Genomic DNA, 24,055 nt, shown 5'->3' with positions numbered 1-24,055 from the left:
TACACTATCAACAACTAAATATAAACTGATAATAGTTGATTTCACTACACTAACACACTACCGACAACTAAATATAAACTGATATCATATATTATCATTAATTTAATTTAAACATATTGATAATTTAATTTAAACATATCTCAATATTTAATCTATAGAATATATCTCGTTACAATACAATATATGCCGACTACTACTAATGAATCCAGATTGCAATATACTGAATATCTTTATAGGCAATAATTGCCGTATAATGCCAGAACATAAATGCACACAAAAACGTACGTACACATAAAAGCATATACACATAAAACGAATATCGCCCAAATATGCATAGAAATAACACCAGCAAACCAGTAATAATAATAATAATAATAATAATAATATTTCTATAAACAATCAGTCAGCAAGGATCAAAAAAAACAAAATAAAAGATATACAACAATCCGACAACCGGAGCCGTACGATCATCGCCGTCGCCGATGAAGTCCTAAAATCAGTTGTTGCAGCTCCATCTCGACGTCGGGACACAGCTCAAATAATGACACCAGCTGCATTTGTCGTTCGCATTCTCCCCCCTAAACAGCATCACCAATCCCACCGTGAATCTGCGCAATTCCGATCCCCGACAACAACGGGAAATACGTCATTCGGTGACAATCGATCGATCGAGGTTTAGGTTCTAAATTCCAAAAAAACAAATTAAGGCAAAAACTTACCCGATGATCACCAGAACCATCGCAACAATCCATAGAACGTATTGGTAAACGGTGTACTTCGATTTAAGGCGGGTATCGGCAGGACGGTGCCGGCTTTCCAACCAACCGTACTGTGGCCGGACCAGCAGTATAAATCCGAGGAGGAATCCGGACAGGAACCCTCCGATGTGCGCAAAGTTGTCCACGTGTGGGAGAATTCCGACAGCCAAGTTGATCACGATGATCACAATTAAGGTGATCAACGCCGCAGCCTGTCCAAAAACACATGTTAAAACCGAACCGTAACTTCGAACAAGATGTTAGAAACGATTCCTTCATTACACTCGAAATTCTTACAAAGCAGATAAGGCTTTTGTAAGAAATTTTTTTTATCGAACTGCAATTTTTTATCTTTTACCTTGTTTGTATATATACTCCAGTTGGTGAGTAACTCCGACAGCATTGCTCCGAGGAGTCCAAAGAGGGCTCCAGAAGCTCCAACCGAAATACTCCTCTGAATAAAAAGACACGAAACGACACTCCCGCCAATTCCGGACAAAATATAAATCACACCTACCCGCACTGCAAATCGACAAAGATCAACCAATCAACCAACAAGAACTCGAGCTTTTTCACAGAAGGGGGGGCATAATCGTAAAATTATACTAGTTTACAACAAAAATTGAACTTGGGTTCATCACTAGCTCAAGATTCTTACCGAATCCAAATTGCTGCTCGAGGCGGATTCCGATGAACACCAAGCTGAGCATGTTGGCGAGCAGATGGATAATGCCGGCATGAAGCCAAATGCAGGTAATAAGCCGCCATGCCTGATTCCCGTGCACGACTTTATCCCATTCGAGTGCTCCCATTTTCTCTAGCCTGCAAATGTAGATATTAAATCAACAATCTTCTTTCGAGCAACTCTCCCATGATGTAATGAACAGTCTTCTTTCGAGCAGGAAACATCGAAACTTGACCGCTATGTAATAATCAGCCTTCTTTCGATCAAGAATATTGAAAACTTGCCGAAGATGAAATCAACAGTCTTCTATTAAGAAAGAACATCGAAAGCATTCCTACTAAATCTGAATCTAAGCATCCTTATTACTTAAATCCCAATCAAGTTCTATGATGTCCGAAATTGGACGAAGTAACAGATAATCTTTGCACAGTACTATGATGAAAGAATTGGACAAATTAAAAGCAGATAACTAAAACATTCCAACAAAATCAACCACAACATGAGCAATAAAAAGCGTAATCCCCAAAAAAGCTGATGCACAAAAAAACCCTAATTATCGAATCGAATTGAATTTGGACAACCGAATAAAAAAAGGGGATCATCGATCATACGTGGAGGAGGAGGGTCCGAAAAGGGGGTTTTCTCGGAGGGGCTGAAAGGAGAGGCGGCCGAGGAATCTAGCGACGCAATCTCCACGGAGGCCGTCGTGATTCTTCGGACAATTATTGACGAACATGATCACCACAAACATAGCGACGTTGGCGACGACAATCATCGGAACCAGCCACGAAGTCCAGTGGCTGTCCGAATACTCCATGTCATAACCGCCTCCGCCTCTACTCGCCGCGTAGTAGGCCTGCGGCGGCGCCGCCGCCGGATAGCTCTGATTCCTACCGCCGCCGGCCTTGCCCCTCTCCAGATCTCCATTATTCCTCATTCTTTACACTCTCCCCTGTAAAAATACCCAATCGGACCAGCTGCCTATTGTGTGTACGTATATATACACATATACAGATACATATACATATAATATATATATATATTTGTGTATCGTGATTCGATTCTGTATGGTTTTTGTGCGTGGGAGAGGAAGAGTGGCTTGAGGAGAATTGCAGAATTTGGTAGAGAGGATTAAGTTTTTGGGAGATTCGTATATATATTAATTTAGGTTATTTTTATCTTATTTTTGGTAAGGAATTGGGGATTGATTTTCAATTAAATGGCTTTCGTTGTCATTACTCATTAAGAGCTACCAATTGGAATGTATTATCGTATTTTAATTTTTTAAAAATATATTTTTAATAGGTGAGGAAGGAGCAAAGTTAACATCATCATTACAAAGCTGGGGAAAAAAAGGTAACATTTATGCGTCTTTTGAGATTCGACCGTTGGTAATTATTATTTTTCCATATATTTTTTTGCAATTCCACGTCGGTAATTTTTTTTAAAAAAAATTCATGTATAATAAAATGTAATTAGGGGTGGAAGCATCGCGTAAATTCGTGATAAATGTAATTAATGAAAAGCGCGTATATTAAATATACTGCGCGTTCAGTACGGTGCGGTGCGGACAAAAATGCGATATATCTTAAAGTGGAAGGAAAAAGATGGAACCGGATAGTTGGGAACAGCAGGTGATACGGAAGTGGGAATTGGTTTGACATAAGACAGCTCAATGTATTTCAGTGTGACGTGCCAACCATTTTTATAATTATTTTTTATTTTTTTTTTGAAGGGGAAAGCGCGTTTACGCGGATTTGAGTTAGGTACGGAACTATTGTGCGTCAAACACATGCTTTTGTTATTTTTTATCCTCGGATTAATTAAATATCTATTATATAACAAAAATCCACTTTTTATTATATTAATGTATTTAATATATTTAATTAAAATCTTTCGTTTATTAACAATTTTACATGGGTTCAACGTTTTGGTTTCAAAGGATTTAGTAGATATAGTGTTCTAAGCAGGAAAATATCATTAAAATGGTATGACATAATATATATATATATATATAATAATAGTAATAAGTAAAGATAAAAACAAGTGAACAAATTCCTAACCTTTTAGGATCAATAAGGTTAGAATATAGAAGAAAGATTCAATGTTTATAAACATTAATTAATATTTAAAGTTTCTAATTGGCCTGCAAATCATAGGAGCAACATATGGCACAATTTATCACTTTATAAATTAATCACAAATTGAAACCCACTGGCAATAAATGATTAAAAAATAACTGATGTGAAGAAAAGGTCTTAATGTGATGTGATTATTCAAGATGTATGTATTAATGTAAGAACTTCAATCTGTGCGTTGGAGGTAATATATATATTTTATAAAAAAAAAAAGAAAGCAATAAAATAAATAGAATATATATACAACACCCTTCACATTTGTCGGAAAATACAAAAGATCATACCAAACATTATTCAAATAAAAAACCAAAACCTACAAACTCAACTCACACAAAAAACAAGAACCAACAAACAAGTGATACTTAAGTCAACATATTTATAATTCTTCATTCATACTTAAAAGAAACCTATTTTAAACGAAACTTGCTTTTAAAAAACAACAAACAAACAATTCGGCTAACTAAAAGATCACCAAAACAGAGTTGAAGGATTTAGTATGACATCATCATGAGAGAAAAAGCAAGTTTTGAATTGATTTATTTGCACTCAATCTTACATATTTTTAAGCACAAAAAATCGACATCATCATCCTCAAACTGTTTGTCCTCACCCTGACTAATAATAACTACTTTATTAAGGCAGAGTTTAAATGTCTAAATCCCACCAATATTTAGGTAAATAGAGTAACTACAACACACCAACTGTGTAAATTCAATCTCAACTATTAAATTTGATCTGTATATTTTGCAATTCTTCAACATTCGGATAATTTCTTGCAATACTTCAAAACAATCAGACCATTTCGACAGGCCGTTTGATCATGTTGCTTTGGCACATTCACAGAATTTTATGTAAGTAACATCAAACAATTTTTATTTTTGTCGTAAGTAAAATAGACTGTTGTATTCCAAACAAGAAACCAAGCATGTGTTTAAATAAAACATTTGCAGCTACAACAAAAAACAGCAAGTATCCAAAAGGCAGTACTATTCAACAGTGAAACCTCCAACAAGATAAACATAGTAAAAATTAAACACAATAGTTAAAATATTTAACTTGCAAGAATGAAAATTAGCGCTTACCTCCACCACCACCAAGCTTAGGACCCTTGGGTGCGGCGACGCTCTTAGGTACATTGCTCCTTGTCGTCTTCTGCTTGGCAGTCACTTCTGCCTTCTTAGCCTTCTTCTCATCCTTAGTTTTCTTGATTCTCTCCTTAATTTCACTGAAACCCAAAACTGCCAAATTAAGAAGAGCCCAGTACCCCAGGGCATGGGAACAAACACTCTGATATGTACCGTAAAGCAGATTCACGAGCGGCGTCGCGAATTTCTGGTTTCTCAGATCTTTTCTTCTGAATTACTTCTAATGTGGCGCCAACAATGGACCTTGAATAGGGTTTTTTGGTTGTTCGTCGTCTCTTCTTCACAGCTTCAGCAGCTATGTCCTATGTTTTTGTAAAATCATTAAGCGATAACAACAGTTTGGCAAAGAAGCCAAATACATTAAGGCAATAAAGAGACAGAATAGTAGTGTAATTAGAGTAGAATGGTAAATAACAAACCTTCTTATGTTGCTTCCTGTACACAGCTGTCCACGTAAGCTTTGCGGGCCTTAGGCGATTGTGGAAGTACCTCTTGCACTTTGAGTTGGCAAATAGGAAGACCTAAAACAACATGCACAGGAATTTAATTCAAAGCCTTCATTGATGATGGACATACAAGATACAAGTATAGAAGCAACAGTAAAACCTTCAGAAATATACTATGTAGAATCATTAAAAAAACGCAGTATTTGACAAGCCATTTGTGCACAAACATTTTAGTAACACATGCATTATCAAGGGGGTGAAACCCTCATCCTGTGAGGTGATGGGCACTTCAACAGTTCAACTAATAACATATTGCTAGATGGTACAGCTTAGAGTATAAATTATTAATTCTAATTCTAAATTAATGGGCAGAATACAATATCATTATCAAATTGAACTATTCAGGGTGGAATACTAATATAATGCATCTAGTTATTTTTTACACCCATCATATTCATATTATTGTTTATGACGAGAAAATTAACTGCCACCTAAATAATATAACTACCAGAAGGGAATTTATAGAAGTTATAGATCAATTCCATAAAGAAAATTCTGAAACAAATGACGAAGTGTATAACACACCTGAGAATCTGAACGAATAAATCTAATGCCCTTTCCGGGGTATATCTTGGCTCCACTAAAGCGGCAAAGCTCCGTTCTAATTACAGAAGGAAAACATTATCATTATGTCATTAGAATTTCAGTTTCAATAGAAGAGCATATAAAGCAAAGTTAAAAAGGATTATACAAGCAAAGCTATGAGCTAGCAACTGACCACAAATGTTTGATACACTAAAATTCTATATTCAACCTCACAAATCTGAATACCTCTTTGGGGAATCCGACGGTTAAGAAACATCACTGAAACTTCAAGGGCAACATTTTCCAATATCTACTCAATATTCAAGTTTCTAAAAATTGACATCTAACTTCATTCTCTCACAAAAACCTCTGTCAAAGTAAAATCCCAAGCAAACAAATTAACGAGAACATAACTGACCGACAGTGAAGACAACTAGCTTTTCGCCACAAAACACAACCAATTTAGGCCGGGTCGCCATCAATAATACATAAATAAATCGTCTAAACTAATGTCTCGTAATCCAAAACTAACTCAGTTTTAAACTACTACGAAGCGCATAGCGGCACCATAGGCAAGCAGCTTTTCATGTAATTAACAGATACGGAAACTTACTTGAGAACCATGACGACGATCAAACCTCCTCCGCCGCACTGCCGCCGCTATCGAAGTTGCCGAAACCCTTATAATGCTCAAGATTCTGCCCGTCTCTAAGTTCGACCTCGCGCTCAATTTTGAGCTTGGGCCTTTTAACATAAACCATTTTCATGGGCCAGCCCATTAAATAAGTCATCGTATGGGCTTAATAAAAATCTTGAAATTATCTGAAATTTTTAAATTTCGAAAAATTTGAAAATAATAAAAAGCCAAATTTTAATATTTAATGTGAAGTTTTGTAAAATATATATATATACATCTAATGTGATATTTTTAAAATTAAAAAATAAAAAGTAATAGAATAAAAAAATTTAAATATAATAGTAGGGTTCCAAAAAGCATTTTGATATAACATCGCATTCAATTTGTCGTATAGCACCAGTTGTATCGGCATGAGATTTACACAAAAAAAAAAATCTACTAAGGGTGTGTTTGTTTGGGGGTTTGAATTTTGAGTTGGGATTTGAATAGTAAAAATTTTGAATTTGAATAGTTGTATGATGTGATATAAATAGGTGTTGATGTGATGTTTTGAATGTAAAATTGATTTTTAGTATAATATAAAAAATAAAAAATAGATGTTTGATTTGATGTTTTTGGGGGGAAAATTTTGGATGAATAGTGGAATTTAATCCAAATCCATCAAACGAACACACCCTAAGTGTGTTTGTTTGGGGGTTTGGATTTTGAGTTGAGATTTGAATAGTAAAAATTTTGAATTTGAATAGTTGTATGATGTGATATAAATAGATGTTGATGTGATGTTTTGAATGTAAAATTGTTTTTTAGTATAATATAAAAAATAAAAAATAGGTGTTTGATTTGATATTTTTGGGGGAAAAAAATGAGATGAATAGTAGAAATCTTTACAAATCCTTCAAACAAACACACCCTTAGTTTATATTTGCAGTTTATGATCAATTTTATGTTGATATACTTAACCAGAGTTTACCTTTCTCTTGATTTTTAAATATAATTTCATCGACAACTATTTTACCTAAAAGAAACAACAAAACTAAAACATCTCAATTACAAAAAGAACACACCTTTCATGAATTCAGTACAACAAAATCCCAAAATGTAACCATGGTTTATATTACCACAAAAAACTACAATGCCAAACAGATACCTTGGTTAATTGAATCCTGAAATTATACACATTGTTAAATGTCATACTCACCTTGATGATGGGGTGGGTAACTAAGCTCCTTTGGCTGTTTCTCGGGCGAGTGCGAGCTTCGCTAGTAAACCACACAGTTGAAGATACGAGCCAACTCCATCACAGATCCTCATGTGGGCGTAGCCCGTCTCCTATAAAACCACAGTTCCGGATAACAATAAAAATTTGTAGGTTAAAATTTGATGAGATAAACATTTGACCAAACTAATGAATGAGCAAACCTTCATGAATTCAAGCTTCAAGTACTCTGGCGCATCGTAATTCTTGAGGATTCGGAAAAGTGTGGTGATTATATCGGTGGGTGAATAGCCCATATCGTAGAGCTGCTTCAATCCGGTGCAGGCATCGTCAAATTTCCCTTCAATAACTTGGCGCACCATGTTCTTCACGTGCAATGGATGGGGCTGATCACACACCTGGAGCCAAGCCAAATATATATATATATATTGGGTTAATATATATAGTTATGGAGATTGTGTCAAGAAAATTTCAATGGAAATGTTTATACCTTGAACACATTTTCTTGATTTACAAATCCAAAGCCACTGTTTGTGGCTTGCAAGTTGTTCAGAGCTTGTCTCATATCCCCATCGGCTGTGAAAATAATGGCTTCAAGACCTTCGGGAACATAGGGAACCTACACCAATATAAATGAAGTCACTTCCGGTTGTGTTTGTTTGTGATTTCAACTTTAATTTTGCAGTAGAAAATATATAGTGAAGTACTTTTTCCATCTAAAACCATGGCATCTAACCCATAATTTGTATTAAAAACGCGACATAGAAAACTTGTTTATTATTAAGAAATTCTCTAATCCAAAGTAGTCTAAAACGCCAAAACACAAACAAACTCACGAAATATCCCAATCACAGCAAAAAGCTGCACAGAATAGTGAAGATGCCGTGTTGAATAAGAAAGAAGGAATGAAAAGTCGTAAAAAAACTAAGGAGTTACCATGCCTAACAAAAAGGGATAATAATAATTACAAACTATGTGAAATGCAAGTAGAAAGATAAAGAGAATTTCATGCATCAGATGAAATAAGCACAAGACAGAAATCATATTGCGCGAATAGATTCAAATGAGAGTCGTTACCTTCTCTGCTGCAACCACATTCATAAGACGACCGAGAATCTCTTGGTCAGATAATCTGGTGAAACGAACAAGGGCACATCTACTCTGGATAGGCTCAATGATCTTTGAGGACGTGTTGCAAGCAAGTCCAAAACGTGTGGAGTTTGAATATATTTCCATGGTCCTCCTCAAAGCTTGTTGAGCTCCGGATGTCATGCTTTCATCCAATACACAAAAAGATATAAACAAACAAAGAGAAAAAAAAAAACATAATATCTCAATGAAAAAAAAAACATGAATATCACAAAATACAGAAGAAAATACCTATAAGGCTACAAATATGATTATATGAATGAGTAATTCCACAACACAGCCACTGAGATGGTGAAACCACTCACCTATCCGCTTCATCCAAAATTATTATCTTATGCCTTCCCGGAGGCAACGTAACCTTCTTCTGTGCAAACATCTTTATTTTGTTGCGCACAACATCAATACCTCTGGAAATGGTGAAGAGTAAAGTTTAACAAAAGTTAAAATAAATAAATAAATAAATTAGATGCATATAAATCTGTCGTAAATAGAATTAATCTACCTGTCATCTGATGCATTCAGCTCCAAAACAGCCTCCCTATAATTGGGACCTAAAAGTTCATGAGCAAGAGCTAATATGCTAGTGGTCTTGCCAGTTCCAGGAGGTCCCTGAAAACACATTCAAGGAAAAAGAAAAAATCAATACAACTTTTATAGCAACTTTTCACAAATTCTACATTTCAAAGTGATTAATCAATCAGTGGACTGATATTCCTCAGGAACACAATGTACAGCGCGAGGATATAAAATGTACTTATCAGAAACAATATTTTGGTTGCAATAATCAAATAAATAACAATAAAACAACACAGACGGGCAGACAGTTTCAACTTTCAACCACTGATGATTTCACTTCCCGACAATCAATTGCAATAGAAGTCACCTCCGAATTGAAAAACTATACTGAATCGTTGAAGTGAGAAAGAGATAATTACGGCTAAAATGAGGTTGGGCATGTTTCCGTCGCGGGCAATGACTTGGAGCCTGGAGACAGCATCTTCATTCCCGACTATGTCAGCCACTTTAGTAGGGCGATACTTCTCAACCCAAGGAATATCAGGACCCGCTGCCGCAGAGATAGAAGAAGATGAGGAAGCCATAGCAAACCTTGGTGGAAGAATGGAAACAGACAGAACATGAGATGTTAGTTTATTGTTTTTTCTTTATTAACTATAATAATAATAGCATAAATCATTATTTATGATATAACAAAATCCAGTTTTTTATACACATCTTATATATAAGAGTTTTTTCCAAAATCTAAACGGCACTTGCTATTGAATTTTTTCAGAATCCAACACCAGGAAACATAAAATAATGCAAATTCATGACTCCATAAATTGATGGAAAAGTAAAACAGAATCACCCTAGGAACTGCATCCAAACTACCAAATAATTAACTATGTAGTGAAAGCATATTGTGAGCCATTCTTTCAGTACTTGGATGTAGGGAAGTCGAGCCTTGTTTGATAGTGAAATTTCAGATAGCAACAAAGCTCCAAACAGTAAGTAGAAAACATTTCACCTAATTCAAATGGTCTAATGAATTCAAAAGGAAAATTGAAATTTAAAGATCAAATATCTATGAACACTGCTACATTTAAACAAAAATTCGATTTCCCCACTAGAATAAGTGTTCTTCGTGGCTGTTTCTGAAATTCAAATGAAGATATCAAACAGCATTCAATATTCTAAAAATTTATGCATTAGGTCGCCATGGCACTTAAAATTCCATTGTCACTGAAATTGCTATTTTGTCTAGTAAAAAGAAAAAGACGAAATAACGGAAAAGCCTAACAGATTCAAAAAATAAATAAATTCAAATAAAGCATGAACCAGTACAATTAATACTTGAAAAGAAGGCAACAAATAACACCTCAAGTGCTCTAACTCAGCAAAACCAGCAAATTCTTAAACAAAAACGACGATTCTACTTGCGCAAACGAAGCTTGGAAAAAGAAACTCAAGAACCCTAAAATTGGCCGGGGATTCGATTAAAATCGGCGAAAAAAAAGGCATTACTGTATACCTAGACGTAAATGAGGAAATGTAATTACCAATTTCTTGAGGTTTTTGGATTTTCCCGCGGCGAACGATAGGTTTCCCGCTATTCGAATGTTCTCTACAAGGCCACCTCGCGCTCACTGAATCATGCAATTACCGACAGAAAAGGAATTGGGCTTTTACGGTATATTTGAATTTTGAATTGACCACAAGGCCCAGTAGAATTGTAAAGAATCAGGTGGGCTTTTATTATAAATAAAGCAATGGAGTATTATATTCTTTAAAAAAAAAAAAATTAATATTTAATAATAGTCTCACATATATATATACACTTCATCGTTTGACTTTTTTTAAAAAAAATAAATTTATTTATTTTAAACATATTTAACGAATATAAATTAATTCAATTCATTTTAAACATTTTTACTTCTATCTTTTCATCATAAACAAATAATTTTATCTATATTTAACTCTTATTTTTTAAAAAATTAATTTTAAATTAATTATAAATGAATTTTTTTTCTTTGTATTATATAAAATTCTATTATTTACAAAATAATATTATACATATTTTATTGAGATATAAACTTAAAATATTTAAAATACCAATCACTCTACTCACACAAAATATCGTGTCCCTGACAAAATGCAATGAAATTAACATAAGGATAGCTTCTGCTAGATCCTTCGTTATGGCTTCCACAAGCAGTTCTTGAGAGTATAATTCAAGGTATGCCATCAGCTTTAACTTTATGATCACTCATTTTCAACTTGCACTTACCTAAATCTTTGATTGTGGAGCAAAAGAACTCATCGTCATTGCTGCCATTGTTCCATTCTCCGGTCGCAACTTCTTCAACTTCTCCTTCACTTTGAAAAGGATCAAATGCACCTCATCAAAATGAGGCCTTGTTACATTCTTTGTGTCCTCAATCCATTTCAAAACTCTTTCATACGGCCCTAAAATCCTTTCCCGATCCTTCTCATCAAGAAGCTGTACAAAGACATGATCGATAGATAAGGGCCTCATCATCCCAAACAATTTGCACAAACAACGGACTAAACAATCATCTATCTAAGATTCTCATAATACTGCTTCTAACAACTATCGGTTAACTATTGTGTATTTAAGTTGGCACTATAATCCCAACGTTTATTTCCAAATATTACAATACATACGATCCATTCAAAATCTTTTATTTATATATGTCTCTTAAATAGACAAAATATATTTTTTATATATATTCAAAATTCCTCATAAATAAATTATCTCCAACCTAAAAATTTGAACCTGTAACCAAACACGCCCTATGTTTTCTCATGATTATTCTTTGGGTTCTTCATATTTCTATGGGAGTTTGTACATTGTTTCTTTTTCTGTAATTTTCTAAACATTCTTATGTATTTCATAGGATGTTAATTTTCAATATGGCCAGGACATGATATCGGGCAGAAAACAACGTAAATTATATAGAAAGTGAGCGAAAGCACAGATTTTATTACCTCGAGCTGCATAATTTCACACACTAAACTGAGATCAGCAATGGAAGGTTGGGTGCTACCGAGCAAAAAGCGTCCCTTTCCCTTGAGCCAGACGGATTCGATCTTCGACAGAGAGGCTGAAAGGATTTTCTCGGCTTCAGCAGCTGCCACCGGATTCAGAGGCAACCCGAGAGCCGGTGCAAGGCAGGAATTGAGTACATATCCAGCTGAAAATAGAAACAGATTCAGCTGTGTATAAGCAGATTAATATGGACTATAGCCCGAGGAAAAACTTTTGTAAGTTTATAAATTTATTAATTTGTAATTTATCAGTGTTGATATCACAGCAATGTTCGATGAAATTTATTTTGAAATAATCTTGCATGGGTTGCACACAATCACCTGCCCCACGACGCAAAGTTCCGTGATGCCAATCCAACACAGATTGGATTTTTGCTCTTCTGAAAACATCAGCAGGATACCTAAAAATTTGAAGAACTTAGCAGGCAGAACATGAATAACTGTTTATAAGTTTTTGAAATGAAAAAGAACCTTCCTTCGGTGTCATGAACAAAAAAATGCATCTGATAGAGATAAGACAGTGTTCATAATTCATTGACATAACAAACAAGAACATCTTCAGCACATTTCATTGACCATTTTTCTGTAATCTATGATAAAAAAACAGATTTAGTCGAAGGTTTCCGTTTCAAGAAAATATAAACAAGGCAAATTGTAACACAATAATAACATCCCTCTAAACGATTAACCAGCAAAACAATATTGGAATTTAGCAATAACATTAACATAAAATTTTACCAGGAAAAGTGCATATGAGGAGTTAGGGTACAATAATTTTCCAGATATAAAGAGAAACCTTGCCATGGCGAATAATAGAATAATCAGAGGAACTCACCAATGATCGGCAACTCCAGGAAACACAGAAGCCAGATAGATCAGAATAGAGTGACTGCAATACAATCAAGAAACTTGTGAGCAAACACAAAAGTGTCTAATGTAAATTTCTTGCACAGTTGCATCTAAGAGTGTTGAAGTATTGAAATTCTAAATTGTAGCATTGAGTTCAATTGATTCTACGAAATGATTCGAAACAAGTTGAAACTGTTTTCCAGTATTTAGACACTCATCAATCAGAAGTACTGCAATAAAATTCAATTCAGTGCCATTCCATGAGATACTGAAGTTTCATTGACCTCTCAAAAAGTTTGAATCTCCCGTCCACTATTGCAGGCACTTTCCCCAAGGGATTGATTTCTGCAATGGTGGAAAACCGTTAAAATTTAAACTAACAAAAGGCGTATCTCATCAAGACAGCTTACAATTGAAATTTGCAAAACCTCGAAACGCAGGGGTTAACTGCTGGCGCTTGGACAGGTCGATTCTCACCTCCTCGAACTCTATTCCATTCAATCTGCACAAATGAAAACATCGAATAACTCCCCTGAATGTTAGTTCATCCCCTTCATTCACTCTTGCGTCTTAGACGTGGCTGAATTTAGGGTATGTATTGAATTAAAATTCATAGCCAAGGAGGAAGAGAAATTACTTGCAAAAAATAATAACTGCCCGGGAAGGCTGAGACATCCGATCCGCGTACACCTTTAGCGTCATCTTCTCCTCCGGTAAGGAGCCTCTCTGCTTTCTGGCCAGCCACGGCAATGGCGACTGTTGGTGGATGTGTTTGACGGACGCTGGATAAGGTCGGTAGGGGTAATGTTACGGCTGTTTTTTTTTTTGGTTTTTTTTTTTTTTTTTATTGACTTTAAAAATATATATATAATTTAAATTTATATTAAAATAATTATAATAAGATGCTCCCTCCGTTGCCACTTTGTCTTTAATTTTTTATTTTCTTCTTTCACATAATTTTTTTTTTAAAAAAATAATAATTATATACTTTAATAATATTTTAAATATCATAATTTATTATTTTCTTAATCTTAATTAAATTATTTAATTACCTTAATATTAATCTATAATTATTTTTATCAAATAATAATTATGTTTACTAATATATTTTTTAATTACTTACTAATCATATTTTACCTAAATTCTTATATCCACTTTAATGCGCCCAAAATATGTAGGACGGAGGGAGTAGAATCGTAAAAAATTGAGATCGGAGTTTTAAAAAATATAACACTATCGGTATTAATCTTACACCATCCTGTGTGCTATGGGATATAAATTTAGAAATTAAGATTGAAGTTTTAAAAATCACGTGTGTCCTGTAAGGGATGGCTGATGGTATAGATGTTGGACGTGTGACAGTGAAATTATTGGTTGAAATCCGACCACAGCAAATTTTTGCGCCATAAAAAAAAAAAAAAAAAAAAAAAAAAAAAAAAAGAGTGTAAAGAATAAAAAGAAATTTGACAAAAATTAAAAAAAAAATTACATTCGTAATTAACTTTTATTTTAAATATCTAACTTTAATAATGAAAATACTTTTTTGTCCAACAATTTTATTCTATTTTGGGTCAATGAATATTTATATTTAAATGTGTAATGTCATTATTCATTAGAGATCATTTATAGAAATTTCAAGGGAATTAAAAATTGATGTTAATGGTGTGTAATAATGATAATAAATATATATTGAATGAAATATTTTTATTTTTTTATTAATATTTTTGAAAAAAAAAAATCATAAATTGCATATCATCGTTATTTTATGATATAAGTAATTTTATATGTTTCACATAAAATAATATTATTTCACAAAATAAATACACCTGTGATTTTAATAATACAATAAAAAGAATGAAAATAAAATATTGTGAAACATTTTTTTATTTAATTCTTTATAAGTTATATTTAGTTCATTTATTTTTGTTTTTATTTTGATTTTCTATATAAAATATAACGTGTTAAATTGCTTAGGACATCGTATGAGTATTATTGGCAATTTTATGTGTTATTTTAATCTAGATAAACGAAAGTAATGAGATCATTGAAAAATTATCTTGATCGACAATATTTTTGTTTTTAAGAGTTTTGAACCTATAAATTAAGTATGATAGACAAGTTTTTAGAACATTGCTGACTTATTTTCTTTGTTTTGAGTATTTGAATTATTTGTTAAATCTTATTGTTTTTGTGTAACTAAATATATAAAAAAATATATAAATTTAATACATATATGAAGATTTTCAAAAACTGTTTTTAACAAGTATTATATTTAAGTTGTACTATAATTCCAACATCTTTTCCCAAATATTACATTACATATAACTTTCCAAAAATCTTTTACTCAACGGAACTGTGGCGTTTGCTTTTTGCATTTAGATTTTTTAATATTAATATTATATTGGATTGTAATAAAAAAAACAAGAATACCCTTGTAATATATTGTAAGTCGAAATGATATTTATTACGTCAAGTAAGTAGTACAATTATTAAATTAGAAAATAGTAATTTTGTTTTGGGACTGACGAAAATGAAAAATGATAACCTTTCAAGATAGATCTATGTATTTATATATTTCTTCTTAATAAACAAAATATATATTCAAAATCCTTCAATTTCTTTTATAAAATTAATCACAGATAGATATATGTATATAGATATATATTTACATTATATTATATATCAACTATTACTTAAAAAAAAAAAAGAAAAAATTATCTTCAACCTAATTGGCAACTTACATTTGAACCGTCAACCAAACACACCCTGTGTTTTCTCATGATATTTCTTTGGGTTTTTCGTACTTTTACACGCGGCCACATAGATGAACAGGTGTTTCTTTTTTCTAATTTTTTAAATATTCTTATGTATTTAAGAGTATTTAAGAGATTAGTAGGTGTTTACATTTTTTATAATCTCCTACACATTTTTGTGTATTTCATAGGACGTTAATTTTCAATATAGCCAAGACATGATATCGGATAGAAAACATCGTAAATTATATAGAAAGTGAGCAAAATATTTTCGACAAACAACATTATTCAAATAAAAAAAATAAAATTTCTAATTTATTATAGTTAATATTACTCACTTAAATTTTTGTGTCGAAAATCAAATGTTTCATTTACTCACTAATATATTTTATTTTTTTATTATGCTACAATACACCGGGTGTGTTGTTTTTAAGGGTTTGGATTTTATATTTAGAATTTGAATAATAAAATTTTAAATTGAAATAATTATACGCTTTGATATAAATAGATGCTAATATGAAAATATAAAATTAATTTTTTCAAAGCGAGTTTGTTTCACTTTGAATTTTTGAATGATATTTTAATTATAAAAATTTTGAATTTAAATAATTGTACGATGTAATTAAATACTCCCTCCGTCCAAGAATTATAGTCTTAATTGGGTTGGACACGAGATTTAAAAAATATTAATATTATATTAGTAATCAGTAAAAAATATTTTTTAGCTTGTAAATGTATTAGTGTAAAAAGTAGTTATAATTATGTAATAAAAATAAAAAATTATGATGGTAATATGATTATTTATACTATGGTCTTGGGACGGACAAAAATATAAATAAGACTACTGTATTGGAACGAAGACAATATATATTAATATAATATTTTTAATATAAAATTATTTTTAATATAATATAAAAAATTATAAATAATAGATAAATTATAAAAAAAATTGATGAAAAGACACATTCATGTAAATATATATATATATTTTAAATTTAAAAAAAAAAATTGATGAAAAAACACATTCATGTAAAAAAAAATAAAAAAATAGTTAATCTAATATTTTTAAAAAAATCAATTTCTCAAACAAACACACTCTTGAAGTAAACCTTTATGTCAAACTATAAAGCTCTAAAAAAACACACATATTTCCGATCAAAAATAAAAAACACACATTGACGAAATTGAATAAACCGTATGAAAAGAGGTTGAAGTGAAGGAAGATTTTGACAAAGTGTCAGCAGCTCAACCCACATTCATCAACACGTGTTACCCAAACTCCTCTTCCTTTTTGCCCTATAAAATCCCTCGTTCCCCTACACCGCACCGAATTTTTTGGCTAATTTCGAGGTTTGTTGTAGCTTCCGGACTCAGGGTATCAATCTCGGCCTTCGGTTTTCGGAGAATGGTTGCGGGGAGCTCACCTGACTGGTTACCTCCGGGCTTCACACAGAAGGTCAAATACAAAAATGGCAGGAAAATCAAGGTGATTTGATTAGGTCATCTTCTTCTTCGTCGTCGTCTATTTATATATATATATATATATATTATTTGTTTGTTTATTTATTTATTTATCATTATTAAGTGTTGCGAGCTTAATTGGATTGAAGAGTTGTTGGGGATTCACTCAGTTGCTGAATTGCTTAGCAGATTTTGGAATTGCATCTTAGGGGGAGAGAGAAAAGGAGAGAGAGCGTGTGTTCTGTATGGAAGAAACTATGGGCAATTAGGTTTTTTGTGCGCTGTTGGCCTGTAGTTTGTGTTTCGTGTGTTCTTCTACTTGGTGTGGCTGAAGATGAGATGGATTGACCTAATTATGTGATTTTAATTGTTTGACTTGGAACGCTAAACTGTTGGTTGGTTGCTATTGTAGGCAATTGCATAAGTTTTCTAAAACTTCAATTGCAGTCTGTAAGCCTGCTCAGATTCTTTGTGAAATAGGTTGTTTGCATCTAGATAAACGAGACAGTAATGAAACCATTAAGATTTAACTTATCTGTTTATTCTGCATTCATTCTATAATATATATAATATCTATAGTTGCCAACAGTCTTTGCAATGACAATGTGAATTTTTTCTGTTTGATTCTTCATTTGCATAGATCTGTGAGAAAGGTGAGAAATTTTATCTTTGATCTTAGTTCATCTAATTTGGAAAGTTGAAGGTTTCTGAGGCTTGAATAAGTCAAATATGTACTGTATCTTGTACCACGTGTTTGCAGAATACTGGGCAGGTGTTTTGGCCATATGCCTTATAAAGAAGTAAACGAGTAAATAAACTCCTACCGACTTAGTTAGACCTTGAGAGCAATGAAAAAGTGGAAATGCTTTCTGCCTTTAATGAAGTGCATGAAGGTGCACTTGTTAGAAAGTTAAGACTTCATTGAATGCATTTAGTTTAGAATGTTTCCGATCTCTACAGTGGTTGCCCATGTTCCTGGCATGGGTCCATGTCTGATTTAGCGAATCTGTACATTAAATTTGTGTCTGAATCATATCTTTGGTATAACAGAATCAAAAGCAACACGTTTTATTGTTGCTTTTTGATAAAAACAGCAGATATGAACATTCTAGATAAATGAGCTTGTCGCTTCTCAAATGGACAAATGCACATAAAAGATTTCAGATCTTTGATCATTCCTTGGACTGCATTCTCTTTTGCCTGTTAATTATTGAGCCACTGTGTGGGTGAGGTGGTGGAAGATGAAAAGACAATGGAAATATAATGCACCGAATTTTTTAAGCCTATTTAACTTTTTATTGTCTCTTGTTTTGATATATTACTTTATGTACTTAGCTAAAATTAACCACGCAAGGTATGAACACTATGCAATCTTACCTCTCTATTCAGCTAAGTACACATTATCTTTGCTAGTTAAAAAAACTGAAAAAGGAAAAATCCCTCGTGAAACAGGGGTTGAGATGTATCGATGATGATGGTGATAACATTTCAGATTTTAGATTTCACCTTTAGATATATTTGGGTGGAAAATTTTCGCTCGAGTACAGTAGTTTTGAGTTGCACCTTTCCCTCTTTTTTTCTATGTTCTATAATAGGAACTACGACTGATATATGTTGATATATCCAACAATATATACTTTTATCCATTGACATTGAAATTTGAAAGTACTAGATAGGCCACTTAATGGATGTCTCTAAATGTTATGATTTGTTAAGGGGAAATTATCATTCGTGTGCACAAATATAAATTATCGTGGTTTTTTATTTTACTTATCTTATTATTGCAGTACTACTATAACAATGCAACAGCTTCAAAGCATTATTCCAAGAAGGATGTTTTATGCAGTGTGACAGCTGACGGTGATCTCCATAGTGCACCCCAAACGTTAGAAGGGGGCGACGACGATGGTCTCTCCACCAATGAAAGGAATGATGCTGTATGTTTTTATGATAAATGATCTTGCATAGCCTATCAATATATGTATTTTGTTTTGCCTTACATAATTACATTGCATCGATGAAGGTCTCAAGGAAAACAAACAATGCTCCTGAATGGTTGCCTGAGGGATGGATAATGGAGGAAAAGATCAGAAAGGGTGGCTCACTGAAAGGAAAGCCTTATAAGGTTTGAAATTTATAAATGAAGTGGTTACTGGTGTGTTCATTTTGTGTTTTGGTTTGAAGGAAAAAAATTTAGGTGAAGTACAAAGAATTGTGTAAATAATATAAAAATAATGAATGTGTGTAGTATGTTATTCTTTTTTGGAAAAAATGTGTATGAAAATTGTCATAAAATAAACAAACCCTACATTTTCTTTAGACATTCTGCCTCAGTTTCAATTAATTGCATCTTCAATTTCATGTTGTCCTTTTTAGGGATCATGTAATAATGATACATTTAACAGACAAACGGATGACATTCAAAAAAGTTGAATTAAGATACTAGATATATCACGGAGTTATTGCAATCACAATGTGTGTCCATAGTGTCAGAGATGCCAAATAATTATTTACATTATCATGTTTGTAGATTCCAAATATCATTAATCTAAGTTTCAGTCTATTGCTTTGTCCTCCCTGCACATGATTGGGTACTAGTTTTGTAATGTTTCTGTTTAATGCATTTGGTAAATATAAACCTCTTTTTTTTTCCCTTACTATTTGCTCTCTTTCCACACTGTCCTAAAAAACTTTATTGTGTCAAATGCAAGCGTTTATATGTTATAATGAGCTGAATTATTCTGATAGACCTAACCGCACATCAGTTTGTCCTCAACACTAATTAAATAAAGTTGAGATAATTGGTGGAGTTCTTATTGACTCCTCTTTTTTTATATTTGTGCAGGTGTATACGGACTTGTCATCTGGCACTAAATTTTATTCCAAACCAGAGGTCCTTCGATACTTGAACTCTGTAGATCATTCTGCAAACACAACTTCACAAAATAAAGTAAAGACTTTGATTCTAAATAATTTTTGTAATATACACTTCTATAATCATGTTTTCTTTCTGTTAGTGGTACACTGCAAGGTATGGAAATTGCATGCATGGTATAATATTTCAGTGTCTATGTTATGTATTTAATTTTAATAATTTGTAATTTGGTTTGCCGCCTTTTATTAATGTGGCACTTTTTCATTAGTTTTGATGGGAAATATAAAATGTTATTTATTTTTACAATTACGAAATCATTTGTTGTCATTTTTTTCTCTTTCTCAGGTTGAGAATGTGGTTGAACCTCCACAATGTGTGTCCCAGGCAGACACTGGCTCCACTTCAAAGCACAAAAGGAAGAGCTGCTCGTTCAAGATGGTCTGTATGGTGATATTATCTGTACTAATTCTATGTTTCATGAAATCAGCCTCTGACATTTAGAGGTTGTATAGGTTGCCACTGAGATCGCAGCAGATGAAGATCTGCCTTCAGGATGGATAAAAAAAATCAGGACGAGTCAATCCGGAGGCAGAGTTAGAAAGGATCCGGTACTTATCTTGTACCATGGTTGCGCTTTTTTTTTTTTTTTTAATCCTCTATATAGTTCACTTATCTACTTTTGATTTAAACATTCAGTAAGTAAACTTACACACTCTTTTTCCTAGTAAGACATACCATAGCCTGAAATGTTGTATTATATCTGCAGTTTTACATAGATCCAGCCAGTGGTTATGGGTTTCGCTCAAAGAAAGATGCCTTGCGATATCTGAAAACAAATGATATTGCAAGCTGTGCTTGCAGACCACTGAAAATGGATTTAGATCTCAAGGCAACTACGAATGAAATTCATGTGAGTAAAGTTGTTCACTCAGTCATCTTTTCTGTACACACTTTTTGCTGGCTTTTATTAGGTATATAGCTGTACAATTCTCATTGAAGATTGCAAAGATGTTCGGTGAAAATGGCATATTTAGGTAACACAAAATCTGCATATTGAGAGATGTGTAGTGAAAAATGAGTTTATATTGTGGTGTAGAATTGATTTTTCTTCCGATCCTTGAATGGAAAATTATCATGATACGTTTCTTTTATAGTATTATGGCAAGGCTTCATTGATTAAGTTAAGCAGTGATAAAAATTTGTCTACAAATTCATCATTTTGTTTAAATTTCGAAGGCAATGAATTGCATGATTAGTCTCCCTTTATATATATATATATATATACATAGCTTGTAAGTATGTTTAGCCCATTCATCCATGAATGCTAAATTTTCTATATGCAGTCTTCAAATCCAGCTACCGACAAGTTATCCAATCAGAAGAAAGACCATATACGCCGTGAAGAATCTAAGCCTAATGATGGTACAAAAATTTCTATCTAAAAGTAGATAAGTTAATGTTAAATAATCTCGATGAATTTTTTATCACTCTTAAAGAAAAGAACTTATGTCTGACTACAATTTACTTATGTGCTTCAGGTGCAGAAGCAGATACCAAGATCCTGAAAAAGACACAAGATAGCCTTGTTTTGGATCACGTGAAAGTTACTTCCGACGGAATTGACTCCTTCAGAGAGAACATTTTCATTGAAAATTCAATTAAAAATGCTAAAATGGAAAATGATTGCCGACCAATCATTGAAGCTGCCAAAGAAGACCTGAGAATAACGGATGTGATTGATTCCTCGCTAGCTGAGCAGCAGCCATCAGAGAACCGGGTGGATAGTCGAGCTGATAGAACACGGCAGGGATCAAGAAAATCCAAGAAAGGAGAGGCTTCAAGCCTACCATTACGAGCTTCTAAAAGGCTTGCTAAATCTGAACCAGAAGTTCTGCCTTCCCCATGTTTGAGCGAGCGTTCCCTCCGAGCCGCTGCTCGGAAATCTTCTGGGAGTATTAAAGTAGATCCATCTCCTGAGGAATCAACCAGCATCCCTCTTCCACCCGATACCGAGCTGGCAAAAAAGGAAAAAGTGGACGCCGAATCGCCACCTGTAAGAACAGAAACTCTCGAACCTATGGAAAAGCCTTCCTCAGCTATCCCAGATGATCCAATCAATGGAAACATTACTGAGAAGCAGCCGGACAGTGGAAAACTATTATCGCAAGAGCCACTCTTTCTCTACGACTTCGGGGAGTCGTGGTCGGATCCATTAGAATTTGCCTTCAAGACTCTCCGGGGTGAAATATCAATAGAGGATCTGAATTTGACGGCGTGCTTCACTAAGTCCATCAGCCCCCCCAGCAATCAACCAGAAGCCCCTGTCAATCTCCAAAATGTATTCCACCCTGTCCCCAGACCGTACAACCAGGCAGAAGGAACCCTAAAACCTTCTCAATCCAATGCAGCCATGAACTTCCCGATCGATTTCCTCCCCCAAGCTGAATCTTTCAAGCAACAAAACAGCCAGTTTCCCAGCAGTCCACACCCGCCATCTGCTGGACAAAGCAACACTGGCTTCGCGACGTGCAGTGGCTTCAACAGTCAATCTAACATGAAGGCTGCAAACCCCACAGACTTCAACCGGTAGCACAACACTGAACATAAGGTTAGTTTTCTTCTTCAGGAGAATTCGGGTAGTTTTGTGAATGGGAAATTGGTGTGTTTTGGGTATGTGTTTGGCATGAAGTAACTAACATCTTTTTTTCCTTGCTGCCTTACTTTGATGATGATGATGAATGATGGAGGGTTATGTAGGCTGTGTTGGTGATGGGAGATAGGTGATAGGGAGGACCTCAAATCTAAAATTTTCGATATATATATATAGATATAAATATATATGTGTGTAGATACAGATAGATGGAATCTGTGAATCCAATCCAAAATTTTGGTGCGAGAACAATGTAATGCAATGTGTAGGTGGTGGTGGTGGTGTCTTGAAATGGCTGGAAATTGCAGAGAATGCTGCGATTGTTCGTTCGGATTTCTATTGATTTGATTTGATGCTGAATTATGTGTATGTATGTGTGCATATATATATATATATATATATTTAGAAATGGTATTAGACTATTAGTCTTAGTTCAATAAAAGTGCATTTTAAGTTAATGTTTAACAATTGGTAGCAATTACTGTGCTGAACGGGAACCGGATAAATGTGCTGAGTGGGAATGGGAGAGATGGCATGAAGTGTTAAACAAAGGCACGTGAATGTACTATTTGTGTTGCTATAGATTGTATCGTTATTTTTTACTATGGTATGTTTTGTTCATTTTATTTTGCTATAAATATAAATATAAATGCAAACACATGAATTGACCGTCAGCACATATTGTAATCAAAGGCAGCAACAGGTGAATTCAGCACAAGCGGTGTGTTCATATAATATAACTATATGTTTTATTTAACATAATGAGTTATATGTTTTTGTTTTTTTTTATTATTACGTGGGAATTTGCAGTCGTTACTAAAAAATGTGCACCAGGTATTACGAATTAAGCCCAATACAAGTCAAAGTAGGCGAACCATCAAATATATGTTTTTATTTAACATAATATTTTTGTTAAATACAAGGTTGTACTGTTTTTATATTATAAATATGTTAGAACAGGGAAATTATAACACTAAATTTGTGTTGTTTTATGCTTTAAAGATAGTGCTAATTTTTCATTCAGCATATTAAGACTCTATTTAGGTTTGGAAGATTTGGTATTATTTCAGTATTTTTTTTTAAATAAAAAATATATATATATATAGTATTTTTTTTTTATTTTTTTATTTTTTGTGTAGAG

At 33.3% G+C, this 24,055-nt stretch overlaps 5 protein-coding genes across 8 annotated transcripts; 1 reads left to right on the top strand and 4 right to left on the bottom strand.

The window, feature by feature from the left end:
* Window positions 1-282: 282 nt before the first annotated feature.
* LOC127243208 (RHOMBOID-like protein 2) lies at window positions 283-2,556 on the bottom strand. Its single transcript, XM_051263106.1, has 5 exons — window positions 2,055-2,556; window positions 1,417-1,580; window positions 1,117-1,280; window positions 720-970; window positions 283-608 (listed from the first exon to the last, which is right to left on the bottom strand). The coding sequence occupies exons 1-5, from the start codon at window positions 2,378-2,380 to the stop codon at window positions 497-499; spliced, it is 1,017 nt and encodes a 338-aa protein (XP_051119063.1). The 5' UTR covers window positions 2,381-2,556; the 3' UTR covers window positions 283-496.
* Window positions 2,557-4,426: 1,870 nt separating this feature from the next.
* On the bottom strand, window positions 4,427-6,504 carry LOC127243211 (60S ribosomal protein L24-2). Its single transcript, XM_051263111.1, has 5 exons — window positions 6,371-6,504; window positions 5,758-5,833; window positions 5,146-5,247; window positions 4,880-5,028; window positions 4,427-4,806 (listed from the first exon to the last, which is right to left on the bottom strand). The coding sequence occupies exons 1-5, from the start codon at window positions 6,379-6,381 to the stop codon at window positions 4,653-4,655; spliced, it is 492 nt and encodes a 163-aa protein (XP_051119068.1). The 5' UTR covers window positions 6,382-6,504; the 3' UTR covers window positions 4,427-4,652.
* A 919-nt stretch (window positions 6,505-7,423) lies between these two features.
* On the bottom strand, window positions 7,424-10,965 carry LOC127243209 (replication factor C subunit 2). 3 transcript variants are annotated; one of them, XM_051263107.1, is made up of 8 exons: window positions 10,817-10,965; window positions 9,695-9,866; window positions 9,262-9,368; window positions 9,065-9,166; window positions 8,688-8,883; window positions 8,101-8,229; window positions 7,814-8,008; window positions 7,424-7,723 (listed from the first exon to the last, which is right to left on the bottom strand). In XM_051263107.1, the coding sequence occupies exons 2-8, from the start codon at window positions 9,857-9,859 to the stop codon at window positions 7,613-7,615; spliced, it is 1,005 nt and encodes a 334-aa protein (XP_051119064.1). In that variant the 5' UTR covers window positions 9,860-9,866; window positions 10,817-10,965; the 3' UTR covers window positions 7,424-7,612. The 3 variants fall into 3 exon arrangements, with proteins under 3 accessions (XP_051119064.1, XP_051119066.1, XP_051119065.1); XM_051263109.1 differs by having other exon boundaries at window positions 10,789-10,908; XM_051263108.1 differs by lacking the exon at window positions 10,817-10,965 and adding an exon at window positions 10,636-10,781.
* A 392-nt stretch (window positions 10,966-11,357) lies between these two features.
* Window positions 11,358-14,001, bottom strand: LOC127243210 (glutathione S-transferase T1). Its single transcript, XM_051263110.1, has 7 exons — window positions 13,813-14,001; window positions 13,604-13,677; window positions 13,460-13,520; window positions 13,162-13,215; window positions 12,648-12,727; window positions 12,267-12,472; window positions 11,358-11,757 (listed from the first exon to the last, which is right to left on the bottom strand). Exons 1-7 carry the CDS (start codon window positions 13,875-13,877, stop codon window positions 11,545-11,547), a joined length of 753 nt encoding a protein of 250 aa, XP_051119067.1. The 5' UTR covers window positions 13,878-14,001; the 3' UTR covers window positions 11,358-11,544.
* Window positions 14,002-17,109: 3,108 nt separating this feature from the next.
* Window positions 17,110-23,226, top strand: LOC127243516 (methyl-CpG-binding domain-containing protein 13-like). Of its 2 annotated transcripts, XM_051263578.1 has the most exons (10): window positions 17,110-17,414; window positions 19,177-19,326; window positions 19,413-19,514; window positions 20,235-20,339; window positions 20,610-20,702; window positions 20,777-20,872; window positions 21,031-21,174; window positions 21,608-21,686; window positions 21,803-22,872; window positions 23,022-23,226. In XM_051263578.1, the coding sequence occupies exons 1-9, from the start codon at window positions 17,334-17,336 to the stop codon at window positions 22,852-22,854; spliced, it is 1,902 nt and encodes a 633-aa protein (XP_051119535.1). In that variant the 5' UTR covers window positions 17,110-17,333; the 3' UTR covers window positions 22,855-22,872; window positions 23,022-23,226. The 2 variants fall into 2 exon arrangements, with proteins under 2 accessions (XP_051119535.1, XP_051119536.1); XM_051263579.1 differs by having other exon boundaries at window positions 17,110-17,427; window positions 21,803-23,226.
* The last annotated feature ends 829 nt before the right edge of the window (window positions 23,227-24,055 follow it).

The sequence above is a fragment of the Andrographis paniculata genome, unplaced genomic scaffold (genome assembly GCF_009805555.1).
Source record: "Andrographis paniculata isolate CXL003 unplaced genomic scaffold, ASM980555v1 Contig95END, whole genome shotgun sequence".
NCBI classification, from domain to species: domain Eukaryota; kingdom Viridiplantae; phylum Streptophyta; class Magnoliopsida; order Lamiales; family Acanthaceae; genus Andrographis; species Andrographis paniculata.
This window is presented reverse-complemented; position numbering and strand designations above follow the sequence as displayed.

What these genes read in the sequence shown, in the direction of transcription:
- LOC127243208 (XM_051263106.1), bottom strand. Translation starts at nt 2,380, where the DNA reads ATGAGGAATAATGGAGATCTGGAGAGGGGCAAGGCCGGCGGCGGTAGG. An exon ending in TTCGGACCCTCCTCCTCCAC is followed by an intron (nt 1,581 to 2,054) that starts GTATGATCGATG and finishes CTACATTTGCAG; the next exon opens with GCTAGAGAAAATGGGAGCAC. An exon ending in CGAGCAGCAATTTGGATTCG is followed by an intron (nt 1,281 to 1,416) that starts GTAAGAATCTTG and finishes GTCGATTTGCAG; the next exon opens with TGCGGGTAGGTGTGATTTAT.
- LOC127243211 (XM_051263111.1), bottom strand. An exon ending in TTATTCGTTCAGATTCTCAG is followed by an intron (nt 5,248 to 5,757) that starts GTGTGTTATACA and finishes ATGTTGTTTTAG; the next exon opens with GTCTTCCTATTTGCCAACTC. An exon ending in ACAGGAAGCAACATAAGAAG is followed by an intron (nt 5,029 to 5,145) that starts GTTTGTTATTTA and finishes ACAAAAACATAG; the next exon opens with GACATAGCTGCTGAAGCTGT.
- LOC127243209 (XM_051263107.1), bottom strand. Translation starts at nt 9,859, where the DNA reads ATGGCTTCCTCATCTTCTTCTATCTCTGCGGCAGCGGGTCCTGATATT. An exon ending in TGCCCAACCTCATTTTAGCC is followed by an intron (nt 9,369 to 9,694) that starts GTAATTATCTCT and finishes ATGTGTTTTCAG; the next exon opens with GGACCTCCTGGAACTGGCAA. An exon ending in CTGAATGCATCAGATGACAG is followed by an intron (nt 9,167 to 9,261) that starts GTAGATTAATTC and finishes CACCATTTCCAG; the next exon opens with AGGTATTGATGTTGTGCGCA.
- LOC127243210 (XM_051263110.1), bottom strand. Translation starts at nt 13,877, where the DNA reads ATGACGCTAAAGGTGTACGCGGATCGGATGTCTCAGCCTTCCCGGGCA. An exon ending in CCTGGAGTTGCCGATCATTG is followed by an intron (nt 12,728 to 13,161) that starts GTGAGTTCCTCT and finishes TCAAATTTTTAG; the next exon opens with GTATCCTGCTGATGTTTTCA. An exon ending in AACTTTGCGTCGTGGGGCAG is followed by an intron (nt 12,473 to 12,647) that starts GTGATTGTGTGC and finishes TTCTATTTTCAG; the next exon opens with CTGGATATGTACTCAATTCC.
- LOC127243516 (XM_051263578.1), top strand. Translation starts at nt 17,334, where the DNA reads ATGGTTGCGGGGAGCTCACCTGACTGGTTACCTCCGGGCTTCACACAG. An exon ending in AAAATGGCAGGAAAATCAAG is followed by an intron (nt 17,415 to 19,176) that starts GTGATTTGATTA and finishes TTATTATTGCAG; the next exon opens with TACTACTATAACAATGCAAC. An exon ending in CAACTACGAATGAAATTCAT is followed by an intron (nt 21,175 to 21,607) that starts GTGAGTAAAGTT and finishes TTCTATATGCAG; the next exon opens with TCTTCAAATCCAGCTACCGA.